A 21,510-nucleotide genomic window follows, 5' to 3' on the forward strand; every position below is an offset into this window, starting at 1 on the left:
TTTGTCAAGATGATACTAATTGATGAAATCAGCATGATCGGGGCTGAAATGTTAGATCGTATTGATCTTAGACTGAAAGAAATAACAGGCAATTTTGAAGCTGCTTTTGGTGGATTACACATAATTTTCATCGGTTATTTGAGACAACTGCCCCCTGTAAGAGCTACTCCTATTTGGAAACAAAAAGTTCAACGAATTGATGGTCGGCAATTATGGAGAGGAATCTCTTTTTATGAATTGAATGAAGTCATGCGACAAGAAAATGTTGAATTCTCATCACTGTTGACGAACGTCGGTAATGGAGATCAATTAAATACACATCAGTTGGATATGATTGAGTCAAGGTTCTGTTCAGGCAGAAGCAGAAGAACGCTGTCCTAATGGAATCCGGTTATTTAATGACAACCACTCAGTTGACGCTTATAATTTAAAAATGTTGAGTTCATCTGATGAAATGACCAATTCAATTGCTGATGACGAAATAATTGGATGTTATGGAAATCACGAAAAAGAAAGAGCTGCTAGAAACAGGCTTCATAAGCTTGCTACAATCGACACAGGAGGATTGTCCTACGAAATTATTTTCGTTGTAGATAAGCCATATATGATAACAACCAACATCGACGTAGCTGATGGCTTAGCCAATGGAGCGGTTGGTAAACTTTCGTGTTGAGTTGGATCCTCAAAATCAAGTACTGCGAGTTTGGCTTCTATTTCCAAAAGGTGTTGGTGTTAAAGCTCGCGGGAAAGTGGCTGGTTATGCAAACTCAAAAGGAATCAGTAGAGAATTTGTTCCTATCAACCGTAGATCTGCAACAGTGCCTCTGAACCGAAATAAATCGATTCATGCTAAAAGAAATCATTTCCCACTCAAACCAGCTTGCGCGTTGACCATTCACAAGTCACAAGGAGGAACATTTGATGAAATTGTGTACAAATACCACAAGACACATTCGCAATCTTTGGTCTACGTAGCCTTATCCAGGGTCACGTCTCAAGAAGGCCTTCACATTGTTCCTACTGACAACATTCAACGTTTCTATCATGGTAGACGAAGCAACGCATCAATGGCCCTTTTACGCCAAGAATTTATGAGGCTTTCCACTGCTCAACTCACAACAGTTGATCAGGTTATACTTGATAAAATAAATGATGGAAACATGATTCTCTTCTCACTCAATTGCCAAAGTCTCCAAGCACATGCACGTGATCTCCGTGGTAACGTTGTACAAAAAGCAGATATTTTAATATTATCAGAAACATGGCTTCGCAACGAGGAATCCGTTGAAATTGAAAATTTCAGATGTATATCCCAATATCGACGACCTCACATTAATCGAGGAGGCGGGGTCAGCATTTATCAAAATTTTAATGATTCACACCATGTACTTACTGGCAGTAATGATACTCTCTTAAAAAACAGTATGCATTACAGTCAAACACATTCTTCATTGGGAGACATATGTGCTGCGAGATGTGCTTTGCCTAACGGTAATCACATTGTTATAGTTTCGATTTACATTCCTGTTAATCAAAAGATTAATGATGTAATAGATTTCATTCATGAGGCATTATTGTCTTATACAGAAGGTGGATCAAAATTACTTAGAAAAGAATACCATTTACTGCCGCTCGTACTGAGTGGCGATTTTAATAAAGATGATGGATTGACATTAATAAAATTTTTAAAATCTGAACTGAATTTAGATATTGTTTCTGATAGAGCAATGGGGACAACGAGGTATGGTACAACCATTGATGCGGTATTTTCAAGATTCGTGAACCACGTATATACGAACGTCCATGTGTCTTATTTTAGTTACCATAAACCACTTGTCACTGTAATTAATAATGCAGACAATGTTGATTAAATTAATATTTAAAAAAATGATAATAGTCTGATAATAATAATTACATAATTTATCAACATTCCTAATGATATATTTATGCACATCTGAAATTGACTATTGTAGAAAGTTTAATGTAAAATATTTCGTCGATTAGTTATAATAAATGTATATGAAATGAATAAATTGGATAAATATATATTTATATATGTATATTATTTTCATTAATTAACAAATTTACCCTTTTATACAGTATCAATCTTTTTTAAGTTAAATAAACTCTTTTTGCGTCTGGTTAGACTATCGAACTTAAGGAGTAAACTCTAGTCGTGCGTCGGAGCTGACACACACAATTTTTTTTCAACAATAAAATTATTTACGAAATCAGCGACTTTTTTTTCATTTTTTATAGAATCCAGTTTAGTTTTGTTCAGTCAGAGCCGCCACCGACTAATGATCATGATTATCCTTGGTCCAAAAGTCCGTATATACCTCACAGCTTTGAAACCTTCATCTTTTCAGGAACATATGTTCCAAAAAGGCATACAAACCAGTCGCCAATAAATATTTTTTCAAATGTCCTTGGCGATGATTTTTTAGAATTAATAGTGAAATATCGCTATGCACAACAGAAAAAAATGCACTTGATTTCACTTTGGCAGAGTTGAAAGCATTCATTGGAGATAACTATTATGGGGTTGAATCCACTGCTATGTCTTCGAATTTATTGGTCAACAGACCTGAATATTGCAAATCACAGAATATCAAGTTTAAAGATACTAAAAATTCTTTCGTCTCCTTCACCTCAATGACAATGATTCTATGCTGTAAAAAGGTGATGAAACGTTCGATAGATTATATAAAATTAGGCCCATAATCACCCATTTGCAAAAAAGCTTATGACGGTGGATGAGAGTATGGTTGCCTTCGAGGGCAGAGCACATTTGAAACAGTAGATACCTCAAAAGCTAATAAAGAGAGGCTTTAAAATATTGGCATTATCGTGCTCTGTTACTAGATATCTTCTCAATTTTTCAGTCCATGAAGGAAAAAGGGAGAGCACTAAAGAAGGATCGGTTCGGTACTATATTTGACAAAGAAAAATCGGGTTTTTTGACTGTAGCAGGAGCTTGCAAAAACAATTTTAACACCTAGGGAAATGGTTATGTATCAAGTTCATTGGAACAGAATAGCCATAATATCAAAATTGTAAAACAGTCTAAGGAATAACAAAGAATAGTGATAGACATTGGAGAATATGTGTGCTGGTACAGAACCTTTGGAAGAACCATGTGCATAAAGTGTGATGTTATGTTATGTGTTCCTTGTTTTCCTCAGAATCACTCAAATTAGTGAACATTTACACGTCCATATGTATCTATGTAGCTTTGTATTTACACTTGTTCTAATGATATTACATAATATAAGATTTAATTTACAAAAGCATAAAGATGTGCTTTTGTGTTAATTCATTGTACCTTAACCGCCCCAGTGATACCATATGGTAACAGCTAATATTATTGTTTTCGATTAAATTTATTTTGTTAATAATTTTTATAATCAATACTCTAACCAATATAGAGCAATAAATATGAAAATAAAAATAATTCCGGGCGCTAATGGGTTCAAATGAGTTTTGCATAATGAACAATATGCAGACGCTTTAAAAATTGAATTATTTGATAAAATAATGTTATTGCCAGTAAGCTTCCCAAATGCATTCATCGTTGCCAGTTCATCAATTAAAATCAATAACAAAACTCATTTATCAATTCTACTATCTGATCATTTCCAAATATTTCTGCTTGTGTTTGGCCAACATATCTGTCACAGTCACCAAAGTTTTAATGTTGGAATTCAATTTACCAACAGCTTGTAATTCAGTTATGTGTGCCACACATATGTGATGTAAAGTTGCTAGTTCTTTGGCAGTATCTGGGACTGTAGTGATGCGCGGTTCTCCTGGATCTCCTACCATGGAAAGCTGATCAAGGAAGACAACCATACGTTCTTTATTTTTGAGTATAAACGGATTTACCACTTCCATATAAGGTTCCTAAAAGGGAAAACTTGTTATAAACAGTGCATTTTAGACATTTGATAAATTTAATAGTTTATGTACATTTATGTACTCAAATCCAGATGTTTAATGTTTCAAAATGCAAACCCTAGCCAATAACCAATAAATTCAAACTTTTTCTGAGGATTCAAATAAAGTAGAGAATAATAATGATTCAACCAAAAAAAAAATCCAAAATATTTGATAAACATACCATTGATCAATAAGTCTGTCGATTAGAAGTCGCCATTAATTATATTTTTATATATTTTCCTTGATGTAGACATCATGTTTCAAACGTGTAACATGCTATTCGGCTTGTTACGTTTTTCAAACATTTTGAATATTTCTTTGTTCACGTATTTTGGCAAAGTAGTCACTTCAGATTTATTTATTATAAGTTTCGAGTTTTGAATAAATTAATTTTTTATCGACCTCACACTTATTCGAGAAATTCAATAAAACCTTGGAATTTATCGAATTCAACCCCTACCTATCTACACTTTAAATCAAAGTAAATTATAGTAAATTTGTGGTGATTTTAATCTTTATATTCTCTGGTAAGTTCTATATAAATTCGCATTTTCTATTTATTTGGGGAATAGAACAGATTCTTGTTTAGTTATATTAAAAAAAATATAAATCAGTTGTTTTATATATTAAGAGTATAAGCTACTTTTATTCATATCTGTTCTTTCTACTCGTTCCTTCTTCAGTAATTTCCATTTGTGTTTCCTTCCTCATTTTATTTTTTTCCACAGTTCTACAGCTGCCAGGTTGGAGTTTCAACCACACCCAGAGTATTTAATCAGTACATCACAAACAAAGAAATTCAACTCAACTCCAACAACTGGGAATTCAGTTGAGGGCTACAACCATCCCGATTTCCATAGATAAGTCCCCAGCATAAATAAATCTGAGTTGTTTTTAATTTATAACTGCTTTTTAGGATACGCAGTTAATGAGAATTTACTATTTTTTCAATAAATTTCTAACTTTATAACTTTTTTTATTGTTCTTAACAATAAATATTAATTTGGATAATCGTGTCCGGGGATAGTTTTTATAGTGTTTAATTTTTATTTTTTATTCAATTCAGAGATGTTTCCAGCTTTTTTGCCTTTTTTTTATTAATTGTAATGCTGTTCATTAAAAAAGCTGGTGGCGTTCAATTTAATACTGATTGTTCACCCCATTTGAGTACCAGTTATTTAAATACTTTAACTGAAAACAACTCCTGGGTTTTTTTAACAATGGAAATTAAACAAAAAGAATTCAGTATTCTAAGTATTGTTTTTATTCGGGAAAAATATGGTTAGACTAAAGGCTTCACTTAATTAGTATTGTGGTGAATCTTTTCAAAGAAAATCAACAATCATTAACTGGTACGTGGATGGTTAACTATCGGGACGACTGCTACCTGACTGGTAAAATGTCAAACAAGTCTTGAAAATCGAGATGGAAAAGCACAAAGTGAAATTGAGAGAGAATAGATATCACCAAAATGTCATATGGAAGTTTTTCACTAAAAAACAAAGGCTGTTTAAGCAAAATGAAATTTTTAACGGTAAACGTCAAATGCAAATATAGGCTTCTTTTTGGAAAATTTTGAAAACTAGAAGGTTTATGGCACAATGGCTAGATATCGTGATACATAAAGTTTAAGCTTGAGTTCCTCAGATGAGAAAAATATTATTTTCCGAAGACGAAAAATATGCCGACCGAAAAACTAGCCGGAAACATACAACGTCTTGGATTTTTTCCAACGATTTCGAATAACGAAGTCCACATTTATGGCATTATTGAATCAAATTCGGGATGAAATAGGACCACCTACAAATAAGTAAAACACTAAGTATGATTCCCATAATTAATAAATTGTTATCTTACTGTCCATGTCATTTTAGGGTTGGCTGCATTCAAACTTTTATACAACTTCTACTGACTTAGCGATTTTTAGCTACAGGAAGCATGTTGATAACTGTTGGGAGATTTTATAGGTATTGAGAAATATTCTTCAAGTTGAATAGTGCGGAGATTATGTGAAGCAATGGCACAACCTAGACAGACAGACAGACAGAATATTGTCCGTAATACCTCTCAGAAACTTTAAAAATACAGCCGGGCTTGTTTCCTTTAGAGACTATTAGAATTCAGTTATGGGACCCCTTCACTTTAACAACTAAGTTAAGGGACCCTTTAGTTAAAGTGCCAGTAAGCTTGGGATTTTGAAACCGGCCGTTAGAGAGGTTATGTATTTAAACCAGTTTTAATTATCGGAATTATAATGATTGGGGTTACTAAACAGCTAATGATAAAATGGTTGTGTGACAAACTCTTGGCAGTATGAAGAAAATGCGCTTAAAAATTGAAAGTATTATAATTGATATTGATTATAATTGATAATATGGTCAGAGTGTTAAATTGAAAATAATGCAACTGTCAGTGGGATTGTATAGTATAATACTCTGTTTTTAAACTAGGAGGACCATTTTAGGAAATCTGAAATCACACCACTAGAAATCACTGAGAAGGTTACTAAATTGGAAGGTATGACATAAAATTTCAAAACAATGATAATATCTGAGTTGTTTCTGATCAAATGTAAATAATTCAGAATTAAAGAACCATAATAGACGAAAATTGCATTATTCAGAGAGTAGAGGATGTTTATTTTTCGAAAATTGAGTTATATGAAGCATGAAGATGAGTTTAATAAAAAATTGGTAAAGTCTAAAATATATGAAAATGTTCCATTGCAAGTACACGAACTTATTTGATTTAAAAATAGGAATAAATCATCAAAAATATCTTAATATGATACACTTTGGCAGAATAATGTATTTGTTATAATTTTTTGTATAGATTTCTTAGTTGGAATATTTCATAGCAACATTAGGTAGTTATATCAAACAGGAAATTTCGAAATAGAATGAAAAAGGGCCTATTTTTCAATAAACAACCTTTTACAGTTAATCCTCATTCTGAACATGGCATTTAAGTAATTAGAATCATTCAACTATTGGCATAATTTTTATTAAATATCATTTGTCGCAAATAAATATCAAATAAATATTTTACAGTATATCAGAACTATTAATCACATTGTTTATTATTTGTTAATTAAATAAACAACAAAATTTATATAAGATTTAAATAATTATTCACTGAGAATCTGCCTAACTGTCATCACTAGAAAAAGAAACAATTATCGGTTCTATAAGATCATCCACAATACTATCTAATTTAATCCTCTTCTTTTATGACATATGCAACACAATTTTATCAGTGAATCTTCATCACATTTTCCAAACATATGAATTAAACTTATCTTTAGGTTGTTTTATAATATACATAAATTCAAATCGAACCATATTCATATCAAATAGTATATTTTTAGATTGTAACCATTATTGCATATCTTTTTTTTTTAATGTAGATATGGGAACCTTTTCTGTCCATTATAATTGCAGCATCGTCTGACATTTTTTTTAGAAATTCAGAAAACCAGTTTTCAAATACCAAACCATTCATATCTACAGTATTTTTAATTTCAAATATTAGCAATGCATCTTATTGAAATTATTATTAAAAATTTGCGATTTCCAGATTGATTTTACAAACTTGTAGACAATCCTTTAAGAAAAGCATCTTTTTTTTCTCTCAAATAGATGTATCTATCGATATGTTTTAATTTGTATACTTTTATTTAGCCAGGTTTCATCAAGGTTACAAATGAGTCCCTATTCTCGCCTTTACTGTTTGATGGCTCTAAGGTAATTTCTTCTCCATCTAAAAATGTAATGTTAATAGTACATACCATAAAATAAATAAAGGATCATTCAATTCATATAAAAATTATTATAATTTATGGCTTACCTAAAATTTATATCTTTCACAACAAAGCTCCATTTTTGGGTCTGCCAATACTTGGAATATCTGAGTTTATTTTAAATTAGTTCTGACAAGAACTGTTTTTATATTTTAATAAAACAACAACAAAAACGCAAGTAATTACAAAATGACACTATTTGTTTAAAATTGTCAATAATTTCGAATGGTGCTACAGGTTGAGGACTCAAAATACAACTGTCAAGAGTTTTTTGAAATGCCAAATCAAATAAAAGATCGAAACATTCGCATTTTGAAAAACTCTTGGACATGTTTATTTTGAGTCCTTAACCCGCAACACCATTTGAAATTACATACTAGGAAGTACAATGAAGTCAACAATGACATTGTCAATAATAGTTTATGTCAAAAGTACGATGTAAAACCAATTTGACTAATCAGAAATCTACAGAATTGCCAACTTAAATTCAAATCAGTCCTCCACGTTTCAAAACAGGCTATAGTAGTAAAAAATATAGATATAATTCTCAATTTCTCACCTTTCCTCCAAATTCAACCAAATTAGCTAAATTCTGTAAGCATTTAGCGACCATAACCAAACTTCTTGTAGCCGATGGGGATGGCTGTTCGCTTACCAAACCAAATTGTCTCGGATTTAGTAAGGCGGGACATAATAATCTTAGAAATATAAAACCTGAAACGACACGTGTGCGTACGAAACGTTCATCCGGCCATTTTGCGACGACCGCTTTTTGCAAACATCCACAAATATATCGTACCGATCGTGGACAAGCGTCTGGAGACATAAATATACTAAGCGTTACCTAAAAATATATTCGAAAACGTAAAACTTTTATTTGGATTAAATTAGTAAAATATTTACCTGGTCTAAAATTTGTAATAAAAATTCAGCATTATTGCAAGCGTCATCCAAAGACTCCATTTTAGCTGGATTCAACTCAGCACTTTGCTTACTTTCTAATAATCTCAACACTGTTTCCAATACAGCAGCTTGCAGGAAGCCACCACATTCTGCTTTCATGAATAGGTCCATCAATGTTGTCGCCAAGGATGCAGCTCTAAATAAAGTGGATGTTTCCGTTTCCCTTAATATCTAGAATGAAAAAAAATCTACTGCAATGGATCTTTATATTTTCATTTATATTGAACTGAACTTTTCTCTTGCCTATTAACGTAAACAACTCATTTTACACTGTTTTTTTATTTGATGACATGGGTCATTGACGTCTGGTTTACAAATAATTTTTTATTATACATAATTCAATTTAACCCAGAAGGATCAAGATTTTTTTGCGTTATAGGAACATCAGTCTCTAAGACGAAGATGAAAATTTAGCTTCTTTTTTGTACATTTATTTATTCCATCTTACAGTTTTTGTTATTAGCACATAAGATAGTTCATAGGTAATTAATAAAATCATTGAAAAAAATTGTTTACTCTTCAAATAGAATGTGGAACAAAACATCAGTCCAACACCAAAGTTATAATATAAACAATAAAAAAATGCCAAATATCTCAAAGAAGTAGCTATTAAAGTAAAAGTCAAAACAAATATTTAACATATAAAATTACTATTAATCAAATATAAACGGGTCATTCTAAAATCCGTTGCAGAAAATCATGACATTAAATCTAGATTTCAACAAAAAATGAATTACGTTTAATTTAGATATAAAGGTATTCATGTTATGTGGATAACATTATAAAATGCAATTTTTCGTTTGGCCGCGATCTTTTTTCTCGATTTTAAGAGGATTTACTAGATCTGGGTACAAAAAATAACAATTCTGTTACCATAATATATTTACTAGCAGTTAAACAAAACCATTTTGTTATTCTTCTTGTATGGAATCTATATTAAATAAGTCTCTATTCTCATATTTCACACACTCTTTTAAAATTAGGAGCATAAAAGTAACAGAGTTGTAGGAACAGTAACATATATAACTTCACTTTGCTACTGTCTTTCAGAAACTAATAAAATGAAAAACATCAGGAATATCTTTCCTAACAGCAACAAGTTGATCAGCAGTTCGCTTAAGAAAGCCACCAACACCGTCTGTCCCCCCTTTCCATGTCCGGCCTCAAAAAATTCCAAGTAATTTTAACAAAATTATACTTCAAGAATAGTTTTGTACATGTCAGGGAGAAATTTTGTTTTTGGCGATATTGAATTGCAGGTCCAAAAAAAATAAATGTTCTCAAATAGATGAGTGAAGATGACTCCAAATTGCCGAAGGGCCGTGTAATAGGTTGTTTGAAACTGTGCAAAAAGATTCCACATCTATATTTTGACTTTTCTAACTTAGTTGGATAACACACCAGTATGTAAGGATACTTGGTCTCGATACATTTTTCTATTATATGTTCTACATTGGATTTTATGTCTTCTGTTACATTCTTAGTTATATTTACTTTTTTTCCCGATTTTTCCACAATTTCAGTTTTCCTTACCCATTGGTGTTATTTTGCAAGAATTTCGTTCTTTGTTGTATCATACTTCAGTTTTCTATCAGGACATTAAAAGCAGTTTTCTGACATACACTGCAATGAATCTACATCACAAACTGGTTCATGAATAATCTTGTTCAAATTTAACGTACTAATAAGCTTAGTCTTAGAAAGTGTAGTAGAGAGGTGCGTTATGTTAGTTTCTAGTCGGGAAAGAAACGTTTCCCTTACATCCACCAAAGGAGGCTTTACATAAAATGGTCTGTTTGCAGTGAAATTGCTGTAACAACAATTTTGGTCAGGGTTTCTCGCTAAAATGAATGGAACAGATAGCGTTTTTGCATTTTTGACTTTTAATAAGTTAGTTTCTTTTTTACCCGCGGCGGCCCTAGATACGTCACATTAATAATAATAACTTACTTCTGCTGTATTTAATTCTTTCAATAATTCAGTCTCTCTTCCTTCTGCTCTGAAAACTCTTAAAAGAGCTGTCGCTAAAGGAGCTCTATCGGAGTGACATATTTCTGCTAAAGTTTTGACAGACGTTAAACCAGGTTCTATTAATAATTGTTGCAGAGGACTATATTCTTCTGCCGGCATAACCAAATCATGTAAATACCTAATCAAGATAATTAAAAGTTAGTAATATTTTTATAACGATTTTATACTTAAAATTTCCTTAGGATCATGATTTTTTTAGTAAATAATGAGTGAACTGATGCTTCTGTGATATATACCTTGTTTTAAGTCTTAATGATCCCCATTCGCCCATGGGCGTTAGTCCAGAGAGAGTATACCATTCTTCTCTTTCTTCTCCATTACCTAATGTTGATAATTCCACATGGAGTTCCGCCACTTCCTGCTCTTTTCCTCTCTTACCTTTATTGTGAACAGTTAAAGTGAATGATACAATATCACATGGCACATCACTAGATGGAAAAATTGATCGAGTTAGTACATTAAAATTTACCCACATTTATAATTAATTCTAATTTAGTTCCTATTAACTTCTAATTGCAAAATAATATGTAATATAGAAGAATGCAAGAATTTTCGTTGTGGTTGCTAGTTAATCACTTTATTAAACAATGCAATAAGCTTAAAAAAATTGAAGGAAATAAAATAAAAAAGGTCAATTGCAAACATGGATAGAGCTAATAATTATGAAGAGACTATTAACTATTAACAAATAATAAACTATCAACAAATTCCACACAAGAACCGAAAAGGAAGATGCAAAGTTAAAGGAGATAGGAGAAGAACAATAAGAAAAAACATGCGAAGCTTTACCAAACAGGAAGAAAAATTAAGGGAAATAAAACAAAAATAATAAATTACAAACAGGGGTAGAACTAAAAATTTTGGAGAGTCTATTATGTCAACAAATTTCACACAAGTACCGAAAATGAATATACAAAGTTAAAAGAAATTGGAAAAGAATAATAAGAAATAACACGAAAAGCTTTACCAAACAGGATGGAAAATTAAAGGAAATAAAACAAAAACGATCAATTGCAAACAGGGGTAAGACTAACAATGATGGAGTCTACTACGTCAACAAATTTCATACAAGAACTGAAGAGGAAGATGCAAAGTTAGAAGAAACAGGAGAAGAACAATAAGAAATAACATGAGAAGATAAACAAAACAGGAAATGCTTATGGAATGGCAACTTTATATAAGGTAGGTGAGAGAATAGATTAAAGGTGAAAAATTGTGAATTAATCATGAATCGAATAGCACATATTAAGGGAACGGAAAATAATTTAACATTAAATATTCATCAAAAGGGGCAATAAACTCAATAGGAAAATTATAAGGTGATATATTTGGTACAAAAAGATTAAACTCTATTTAAAATTGTGAAAAAAGACTAAGACACTGATTAGAGCTAAAATTGAAACAAAGAGTAGATTTTAGATTGAAAAAACCAATGATTATATGTTTATCACAATATACTTAATAGAAAGAGAAATAAATATATCTGGTATTTATTGATTCATTTTCATTCATTATGACTTTATGATTATATAAGAAATATGACTAATAGTATTGGAAATTAAAATACTAGACAATTAAGAAACACAAATAAGGTGGTTATTGCAGAGGAATAAAAGGAGAGGACAGTTAGAGTCCATTAATGTTTATAATTATCTTGGAATCTTAGACAATATAGCCTGACAAATTAGTCTTTATAGCAAATTCTAAAAATAAAATCCGAAAGCTAATGAAGTTCTGGTCTTCAGAAATATGAAAATTGAAATCATCATAAATAAAATCAGAGTTGTGATAATGAACAGATATCAAAGCTATAAATAAATTAAAGAAATAAAATATAAGAATAAAACTCTAGAAATAGTAATGATATATGAATATATTGGAAATATACTAACAGAAAACAAGATAATGGATGCACAAGTAGCTAACATGGTTAATGAATTAACAAAAATGTACTACTTACTAAATAAAACAATAGTGGAACATGATTATGTAGCAGAAGTTGGTCAATAAAGGAGAAATAAATAAAAAAGTAATAAACAAAACAAAAAAAATTAATGAAATATCTGAAGAGAATAGAGGAAAAAAATATGTTATACAAGTTTATTCGATATAATTTCAAAAACTATGAAAAACCTAATTTTAAAACAGAAGAGACTTAAAATCAAGACAATTTAGAAACACAAACATATATAAAAGGTCTATGAAATAAAAAATTAAAGAAATTTATAATTTTAATTTGATTGTTGTATTATTATATTTTCAATTCTAACAGTCTAAGAAAAATTATTTAAGTTAGTTAAGTGATGGTGATAAGTGAATTATTATAAGTTGGTGTAATGTAGTGTTTAAATAAATTAAGAACGTAAGAGACCGTGTTTATTAATTCACCCTACGAATAGAAAGAGAGTAAATAAATACTAAAAACGTTACATTATTTTTTTAAACATGACACTGAGTAAAAATATGAGTCAAAAACGTATAGTAAAATAAAAGTTAAAGTTAGCACATTCTTTCAGGTTTACTCATATAATAATTAACTCAAATCAATCATAGTATCACATCAGACCAACAAACATAAAATACAGTCCACTAACCAAATCAAAACATCCAAAATAAGTGAAAAAAAAAACAATTAAATTAAAAAGAAACAGCTGAATTTAATGGAAAATAATAAAGGCTGAAAACATCATTAAAAAATAAAGAGAAGACTAAAAATGAGGAGCTGGGGATGAGATTGGAAAGAACTTAAGATTGTAGACGATAGACAGTGTAAAAAAAAGGTACAAAAGAAACCCTTTTCAGATACCTGAAAAGACAAAAGAAAAGAATTTTCAAAATGTCTTAGAGAAAATTTAAAGCTTGAATCCCAATTGTATTAAATATTTTCTTTATTTTATATATATATATATATATATATATATATATATATATATATATATATATATATATATATATATATATATATATATATAATAAATTGAGCACACTTACTCAAAGACAAACTCTTCATCCCACACGGGATCAGGCCCTGATTTAGTTCTAGTTCTAGCAACTCTAACCTGATTGTTAAGTTGTATGGTAACATATGGTTGTGGCACTAATTTATATGGCAACCGATGTGCATCTATAATATGTAATGTGAGACAACGTAGTTCTCTTAATCTTGGCACTTTAGATGTAGCTTTACTTAATTGGGGTACACAAAGGGGTTTAAGAGCATTCACCCAATCTTGACAATCTTCTGTGGAGCGCGCAGCGAGGTGAGTAACAGTTGCCAAACAAGGAAGTGCCCTTTCTACTAGTTGAAGACAATGGGAACGTTCCCAGAGGCTATCGTGAACCTAAAATTGAAATATGAATTATTTTTTTTCCTGTTTATCAGACTTTAGGTTATGGATTCATTTTTTCTATTTGTAATGTACTGTGGGTAAAAATTTTCCTTTCCAGATAAAGCTTAGTTTTATGAAGCAATTTGTGACGGCTCTAAACGAAGAAGACAATTGAAAGAGCCGAAGTATCAAGGAAAGAAGAGTATTAATGTGGCTGTTAAACTGCCCAATGAAAAGTTCATACTGCAAGCATAGCAGAAGCTTGGCATGGAAAAAGTAAAGTTTTCTTTTGTCAATAATAATTCTTTTAATAAAAATAATAAATAATCCTTAGAGTCTTTACTTCTGATTGTTTTTACTTGATTTTTTTATGTATCAGGGATAGCTACAGCAATTCAAGGGGATTCCGGAGGCAAAATTGGAAAATGTTGATGATTTTGTTGTCAAGTGTCTAAGCAAATAGATTTTAGTGAAGAATTGTTACTTTCACCTTAGCCATTATTAAAAAATTGTTTTAAGTGATTTTTACAGAAAAAAAAATGCAAATGCCTATACTTAAATGTAGTTAAGTATTTAACATTATAACACCTGGGAACGCTTGAAATAGAAGATCTCTGGGAATTAAAGCCATTTAGAATTTTTAAAAGGAGTGGGATTAATTGATCAGCTGTTAACACTGGGTTCCTCAGTATGGCAGCAAGAAAGGGGGACACAATAGATCCTTTGGGTGGCAGTGTATACGAGACCCCAAATCTATATATACATATACATATAATGTTATAAGAATTCAAAGAACATAGCTACTACGTTAAAGTATTAGAGATAAAGAGCTCCATGCCAACGATCTCTGGGTGTGGTTTCCTTGGTCAAATGTGTTGTAACAGTATCGATGCTTGACCTTAAAATACTCAGAGACTGATGTCTTGTTACATTTACCTAATATCACAATTACAGAAAGATTTATCACAAATAAAATTAGGTATAAACAGAATGTTGGAAAATCTCATTATTCAACTTTCAATGTTTGAAATTTTCCTGTTAAAAAAATATATCCCAGATTCCCGAGGGGGGACGCAAGTACCCCTACTATCCCCCCTTGTAGGCGCTCCTGGAATGTATATTATGAAAAAATTTCAACAGTATTTATTATTAGTAACTCATATAACAAACAGAATGGAGACTGGATTTTTTTCACATATTCTATTAACTTACTTGGTATAAATAAGCACATGAGAGATCTATTAGTCCTTTGGGTTTAGTCCTTTTGGGATTATCGTACAAATATAAATGAGTATCAGTTCCATCTACTAAAAGTACAAAATACAATAGTTTCCATTTCTTAGCAGCCTTGTCAGATTTCCTGTGTAAGTATCCTTGATGTTTGATACCTCTCATTTTTTTCAAACCAGCTTGATCTCGACATTCTCTGAGAGTGGCGTATATTTTTTCGGCTTCAGATTTGGCTTTTTGATTTTCAGGCACCCAATCAAGTTGTTTCGAACCATCAACTACAAGCTGAAGCACAAGAGTAATTATTTTAAAATATATCAATTAAAATTAGTACAGTGGTTGATTTCAAACATATTAGCACACTATATACACTTTAAGTAAAATAAGATTGTCTTTGGTATTTTGAAAATCCAATGGATAAAGCAATTTGTTGTTGTATATACCGTCGATGCCCATTTTTAAAGTTTGCAATCAAATTTCGGATTTTTTTAGATGAATTTTCCAGAAAAAAAAACCACCCTACTTGTGCGACTATGATCTGAAACTACTGAATTAATATTTTTTCTATTACACCATTATAGCTTGTCACCAAAAATAAAAAAGTGGGTGGGCTAAGTCACCTCCATGATAGGGGTAACTTTGCCCCCCTCTACATTTTCCTATGTTTATAGGTTCATATTCCCCGTGTGAGCAGTTTTAAACTCTGACATGTTGGAAGGACCAGGATTGAAGGGAATACAAAATTAAATTTACTTTATTCAGTGTATATTTTTATAAAGAAATCTTCATAAACTTGAATTACACCAAATTTAATTCTTTAATTAACTCATTTAGATCACACTTTAAAAATACCTAATGAAAATTAAGGATGGCCAAAGACACTTTAGAAATATTTGAAAAAATCTTGAAAAAAATGGAAAACTTTTCTTTCTTCTGGAGTATCTGCTTTGAGAACAATGTCTGCTCGTTGAATGCTCGCCTCATCTAAAATTCTAGGGAATCTGAATGTTTTTCCCTTGTCAGATGTTCGTAAGGATAAAACTTTTATGTCCCCATCAATACAAAAGCTGAGTATTTTTGCACATGTAATTTGTCACTGATTTCTTTCCTTTAAGTTCAACAACAAGGAAATCGCCAACATTGTATGTGATGCTATCTGGTTCCATAGGTTGGCCAGAAGAAACAGTCTCCAGTCTTCTTTTTCATGGTCCGTCTCGTTCTAACAAGAAAACTAAGGTATATGGATAGAATCCTAAACAAATGTTTGAGATTTACTATAATGAAGCAAAAATTAAGTTTCTACAAATGTGGCCTGAAGTCCCATATACAGTTTGTATTCATATGGTACTTATGTCTATGTCTAAAAAAATGGAAGATTATGAAAAATATAGAATACTGATGAAGAGAAGTACAAAGTTAAACAAAAGCAAGAGAGAAGTGTGGACTAACAAAATATTGGAAGAATTAGAAGAGAACAACAGAAAAAACTACTCAAAAATTTACCAATACACATAACAATAAAACAGGAAAAAAGCTACAGTACAGGCAGATAGCAGGGCTGGGAACAACACTTTAAAAATATTCTAGGAGAAAATGATTTGAACACAGAAGGGGTTTTTATAGACAGAATGGACGGAGACGAACGATTAAATAATTAGAGGATACCATTAAAAAATTGAAACTGAACAAAGCAGGAGGACCAGACGAGATCGTCAAAAAGATAGTAAAATTCGGTGGAAATGAATGCAAAAAAATAAGTAGATGTACTAAAATCAAAATCTACAGAACAGCAATAAAGCCAACAATAACCTATGGAGAAGAAACAATGAATCTAACAAAAGTTTATGAAAAAAACTTAACACCTTCAAAAGAAAAACGGTAAGAAAATACATGGGCTAAGAAAGGTGAGTGATGGACATTATAGAATCCTAATGAATGCAGAAATTAGAGAAATCTTAAATGAGGAGACTATCACTAGATATAAAAAATCTCAGCAAATACGATGGCTAGGACACATAGAAAAGAAGACCAAAAAGCAATTGGGAAAATCAAGTAATAAGTAATCTGAACAAATTAGGAGTCTGTGGATAGTCGAGTAATACCCCAGACACAATACAGTGGAGACTAATTTTAATATATTTTCTGAGCTTTCAAATAGTATTATTATTGCGCCTCATTTCTCCTACATTTTCCAATCATCTTTCTTCTTGTTTGGCTATTATTTGTTTAAGCATTTGATTTTCTTGTTTTAATTCATCTATAATATATGCCTTCAGATAGGTCCATCTTGCCCCACTTGACATTACCAAAGGCCAATGTCCTTTGAGAAGCCTATCAGGCGTTTTGGCTTGAACACTTTGATGTGATTAGTGACGCTAAGCCAGGCTTGTCCAAGTGTTTGAACCACGCACGTATAATTGCAGAGCACTCACCGATGACTTGGTCTGGGGTTTTGTCCTCCATGCCTCAACGGCACTCTGGATTGTCCGTGAGGCCCAAGGTATGGAGATGACGTCTTAAATAACAGTGTCCGGTTAGTAGTACGAGCAAAAATCGTGGTGTGAGACGCGAAGGTGCCTTCGCTTGTGTCATGCCAGGTGTCTTTGATGAGCTCGACTTGCAAATAGACCATTGAGACACGCGATGGCACGCTTTTAGCCACACCAAGGATGGGTTCTGGGCCCATCGTTGAATTCGCCCGACCCAATCTGGCGAGTGAGTATTATAATATAGGGAGAGCCAACACCTAAATAATTGTTATGTTTGTACTATCAAAGTAAATTGACACAAAAAACAGTTTTGGCTTTACTTAGACATATTAACGGTTAATCAAGCAATTATTTCACAATATTTACAAGGATTTCAAATAGTAGATTGTCAAAATACTGAGATTAACACACCGCTACACTTAAAAGTTTTGTTCGATTCCAATTTTATGAGTTGATAATGATTACTGTTAAAGAAAATGCTCAATTTAACCATTTACAACATTTTTAAATAATATAATTAATGAACATTTCACACTTACTGGATGTTGCAATGTGTACCCTTCTACGATCTGTTCCTTTCTATATCTATTAATAACAGCGTCTAAACATTCAAAAATTCTACCACCCATTAAATATCTAACACCTTTTTTTTCAATTCTGAATCGTTGAATTTGGTTATTGATGTGGAAAAACAGTGAGTAATCCCCTGGAGAGTTATCACTAGGTCGTACTAAGAAGCTACCAGGACCAGCTATTTTAATAACAAAATTATTAGATTATTATGATATAAGTTACATAACATGATTTGTACCTTTTACTAATAAGTCTACTGCCTCATTTTTTGTGCAGCTCGGATGAAACCATGGAAATACTGTATTGGGATCTATACTATCATCTAAATCTTCTACTAGTTCCCTAAATATCATTCCTTGTTCACCAGTTCTATGAGCTGTTACCCATAACCAACCATTGCCCATATCATTGTGTACAAAAAATATGTCACCTTTTTTGAAAGTTAGTTCATCAGTATCTGGCATCTTTGTGTATGGTAATATAGCAACAACTCTCTGAAACACATAAAAAACTGTTATACATAACTCTACTAACAAAATTATTATTAGTTGTATAGTCATAGATTAAAGTCTCCATAGATACACACAGCCCAAATATTTTTATGTAATGTTTATTTGGAATCCTGATGGGATCAGAAGTTTGAGCCATGTGCCGCTAATGTTGTGAACATTCTCAATTCATCGCAAATTCAATTCTTTTGAACTTTCCGCTTACAGAACCGAAGTTACCAAATGTAGTTGTTGGCAGTTTTAATATATTAAATTCTATGTTGGTAGGCAATTAAAACAACCAACTGTGTCACCATGAAATCTCTCATAACAGGAAAATTTCCTTCTGCAATGGCGTTGTATTTAAAATAAGTTGTGCTACCATATATACTAGAAAGAAATTGACCAATATACATTTGGTCAGATTTAAAACGTTGATAGATAGGCAACACTTTAAAATGAAACTTAAGGAGACTGTGAAATATAAATAAACAGTTTTGAAGCCAGAATAAAATATTTGCTTTACAAATTCTAGAGACATCTGAGTATTTATGTTTTCATTAGATAATGTGATGTGCAAATCTCAATTAATGTATGGTAGTTTTTATTTTTGACCACATATTATATAGGTTTGATATTGTCGAATTAGTGATTCTTACTTATTTAAACAACTATTCATATTTGAAGCAGAAATTTATTTGAAGGTGATGAATTATATAGATCAATACGCATAGTTTGAGTTAATGATATTAATAATTAAGATTATCAAGATTCCAATAATTATCTTTCTACATATGTATTAATCAAAAAAAAGAGTACATGTTGTTCAAATTTAATCACCATTAAGAAATAAAATATTATATTTCTCACAAGAACTGTTTTTGCATAAGTAGACTGTAATGATACTGATTACTCACATTTTAAATTTTAATTATAATAAAATGACAAATAATAAAAAGATACAATAAATTCTGATACATGTTTACATATTAGTGTGTTATATGTTAATGTCTCTGCATTCCCAAGGGTTGACACTTGACTCTTGCCACTATCTGGCGTAAAGTTTTGGCCAAAATTCATCTATATTGAACAAGAAGAAATCTTGACTTATGTAATTATCTACTTAATATTGACAGCTTGAAGGCATCAAGGCATTAAGTATGACAGATTCGTAGTACCCTCATTATTGCTAAGCATTACTTGCAGATATTTGAGGCCACATAAAAATAAGGGTGATTTAATAAGGGTTGGGTATTATACAGGTTTGATATTGTTGAATTAGTGCTTCTTACTTATTTAAACAACCATTCATATTTGAAGTAGAAATTTATTTGAAGGTGATGAATTATATAGATCAATATGCATAGTTTGAGTTAATATTAAAAATTAAGATATTGAAGATTCCAATCATTATATATCTTACTACATTGTCACTTTTTATAATGTATCCAGAAAGGACTTTGTAATGAGCTGCTTTTGATTTTATTAAAAGCTGACTATGTTTACAATAGTATACTTTTGTCCGTAATACATTTAGAGAAGAGGAAGTAAATTTATATACATTCCATGAAACCTTATTATTGTTTTCAAATCTATTCAATATGAAGTTTTTGAATACTCAGTATGAATAAATATATATAAAAATTTAGTGTGTTCCTATATCATTACCTTAATAACAAGAAAACAGTTTTGTCTACATTAAATGTTTTTTTTTCAAAGAATAATATTTCCCTTTAATCTTACTCTTTCAAAGAGATAAATGGAAGTGTTTTAATTAAATACCTGTTAAAATATAATTTTTAAGCGATTATATCAGAACTATTTAGATGAAATATGATTAAAGGAATTTTTTCTGAAAATGTATTGATTGAGAAATAAATGAATCATCATCTGATAATCATAGTTCATTGCACTTTGTTAATATTTGTATAAAGTCAACAGAATATTGAGCAGAAAATTTACATTACCTTTTTGTCATTAACTGGCTCTGGGGGTGGAACAGGATGAACCAATCTTTCCCTTTTGAGTAAATCACTACATTCTTTATAATACCCAACTAAATCATTCAAAGAAACAAATTGTCTACCTCCTATATAAAAATCTCCACAAACGGCAGTGATTCTAAAATGATTCATGCCGGTTCGTCCCAAATAGGATAAAACATAGCTGCCAGGTTTTCTATCACTTTCCCTTACTAAATAAGCCCCCAATTTATTACATTCCCAAAGTCGTTCCTCAGCTTGGTACCTATCCAAACGTCCATGGTACCACTGTGTTTCAGGGGGAGCATAGTGTGCGCTGTCTCCTAAATCCGGTTCTTCTTGTTCAGGTTTGATGGCCCCCTGGGTTTCTTGTTCATTTCCATCTTCACTTCCTGTGCTTGGGGACCCTAATTTATCTTTATGTATACCGTGATTGTGACCACTACCGGCACGTATAAGATCAGCCATTTTCAAGTTATATCACTGGCACATTACAAGCTTTATATTAACAATCACCTTTTTGGTGACTTAAATAAACTAATTGACTTAAAATGGTTTTTCAGACATTGTTTTATATTCAGATTCGGTGTATTGACGTTTTATGAGTTGACAATACAATTGACAAGAATTTTTTGACATTGACGTATAAGAAGACACATTCTTCATTTTTTTAGTTTGTTAGATTAC

The 21,510-nt window shown here is 31.3% G+C and overlaps 1 protein-coding gene across 1 annotated transcript; it reads right to left on the reverse strand.

Annotated features, from left to right (window-relative positions):
* Window positions 1–2,239: 2,239 nt before the first annotated feature.
* On the reverse strand, window positions 2,240–21,446 carry LOC130449555 (ras GTPase-activating protein 1). Its single transcript, XM_056787447.1, has 10 exons — window positions 20,809–21,446; window positions 18,592–18,847; window positions 18,320–18,531; window positions 15,274–15,576; window positions 13,724–14,073; window positions 10,969–11,160; window positions 10,652–10,850; window positions 8,642–8,872; window positions 8,298–8,582; window positions 2,240–3,903 (listed from the first exon to the last, which is right to left on the reverse strand). The coding sequence occupies exons 1-10, from the start codon at window positions 21,289–21,291 to the stop codon at window positions 3,625–3,627; spliced, it is 2,790 nt and encodes a 929-aa protein (XP_056643425.1). The 5' UTR covers window positions 21,292–21,446; the 3' UTR covers window positions 2,240–3,624.
* Between the last annotated feature and the right edge of the window lie 64 nt (window positions 21,447–21,510).

Source organism: Diorhabda sublineata, chromosome 10, assembly GCF_026230105.1.
Source record: "Diorhabda sublineata isolate icDioSubl1.1 chromosome 10, icDioSubl1.1, whole genome shotgun sequence".
NCBI lineage: Eukaryota > Metazoa > Arthropoda > Insecta > Coleoptera > Chrysomelidae > Diorhabda > Diorhabda sublineata.

Bases quoted from the DNA above. Each gene is read 5' to 3' on its own strand.
- LOC130449555 (XM_056787447.1), bottom strand. From the start codon at position 21,291: ATGGCTGATCTTATACGTGCCGGTAGTGGTCACAATCACGGTATACAT. The intron at 18,848-20,808 runs GTAATGTAAATT...TATGTGTTTCAG, and splicing joins AGCCAGTTAATGACAAAAAG to AGAGTTGTTGCTATATTACC. The intron at 10,851-10,968 runs GTATATATCACA...TATCTTGATTAG, and splicing joins TCATTAAGACTTAAAACAAG to GTATTTACATGATTTGGTTA.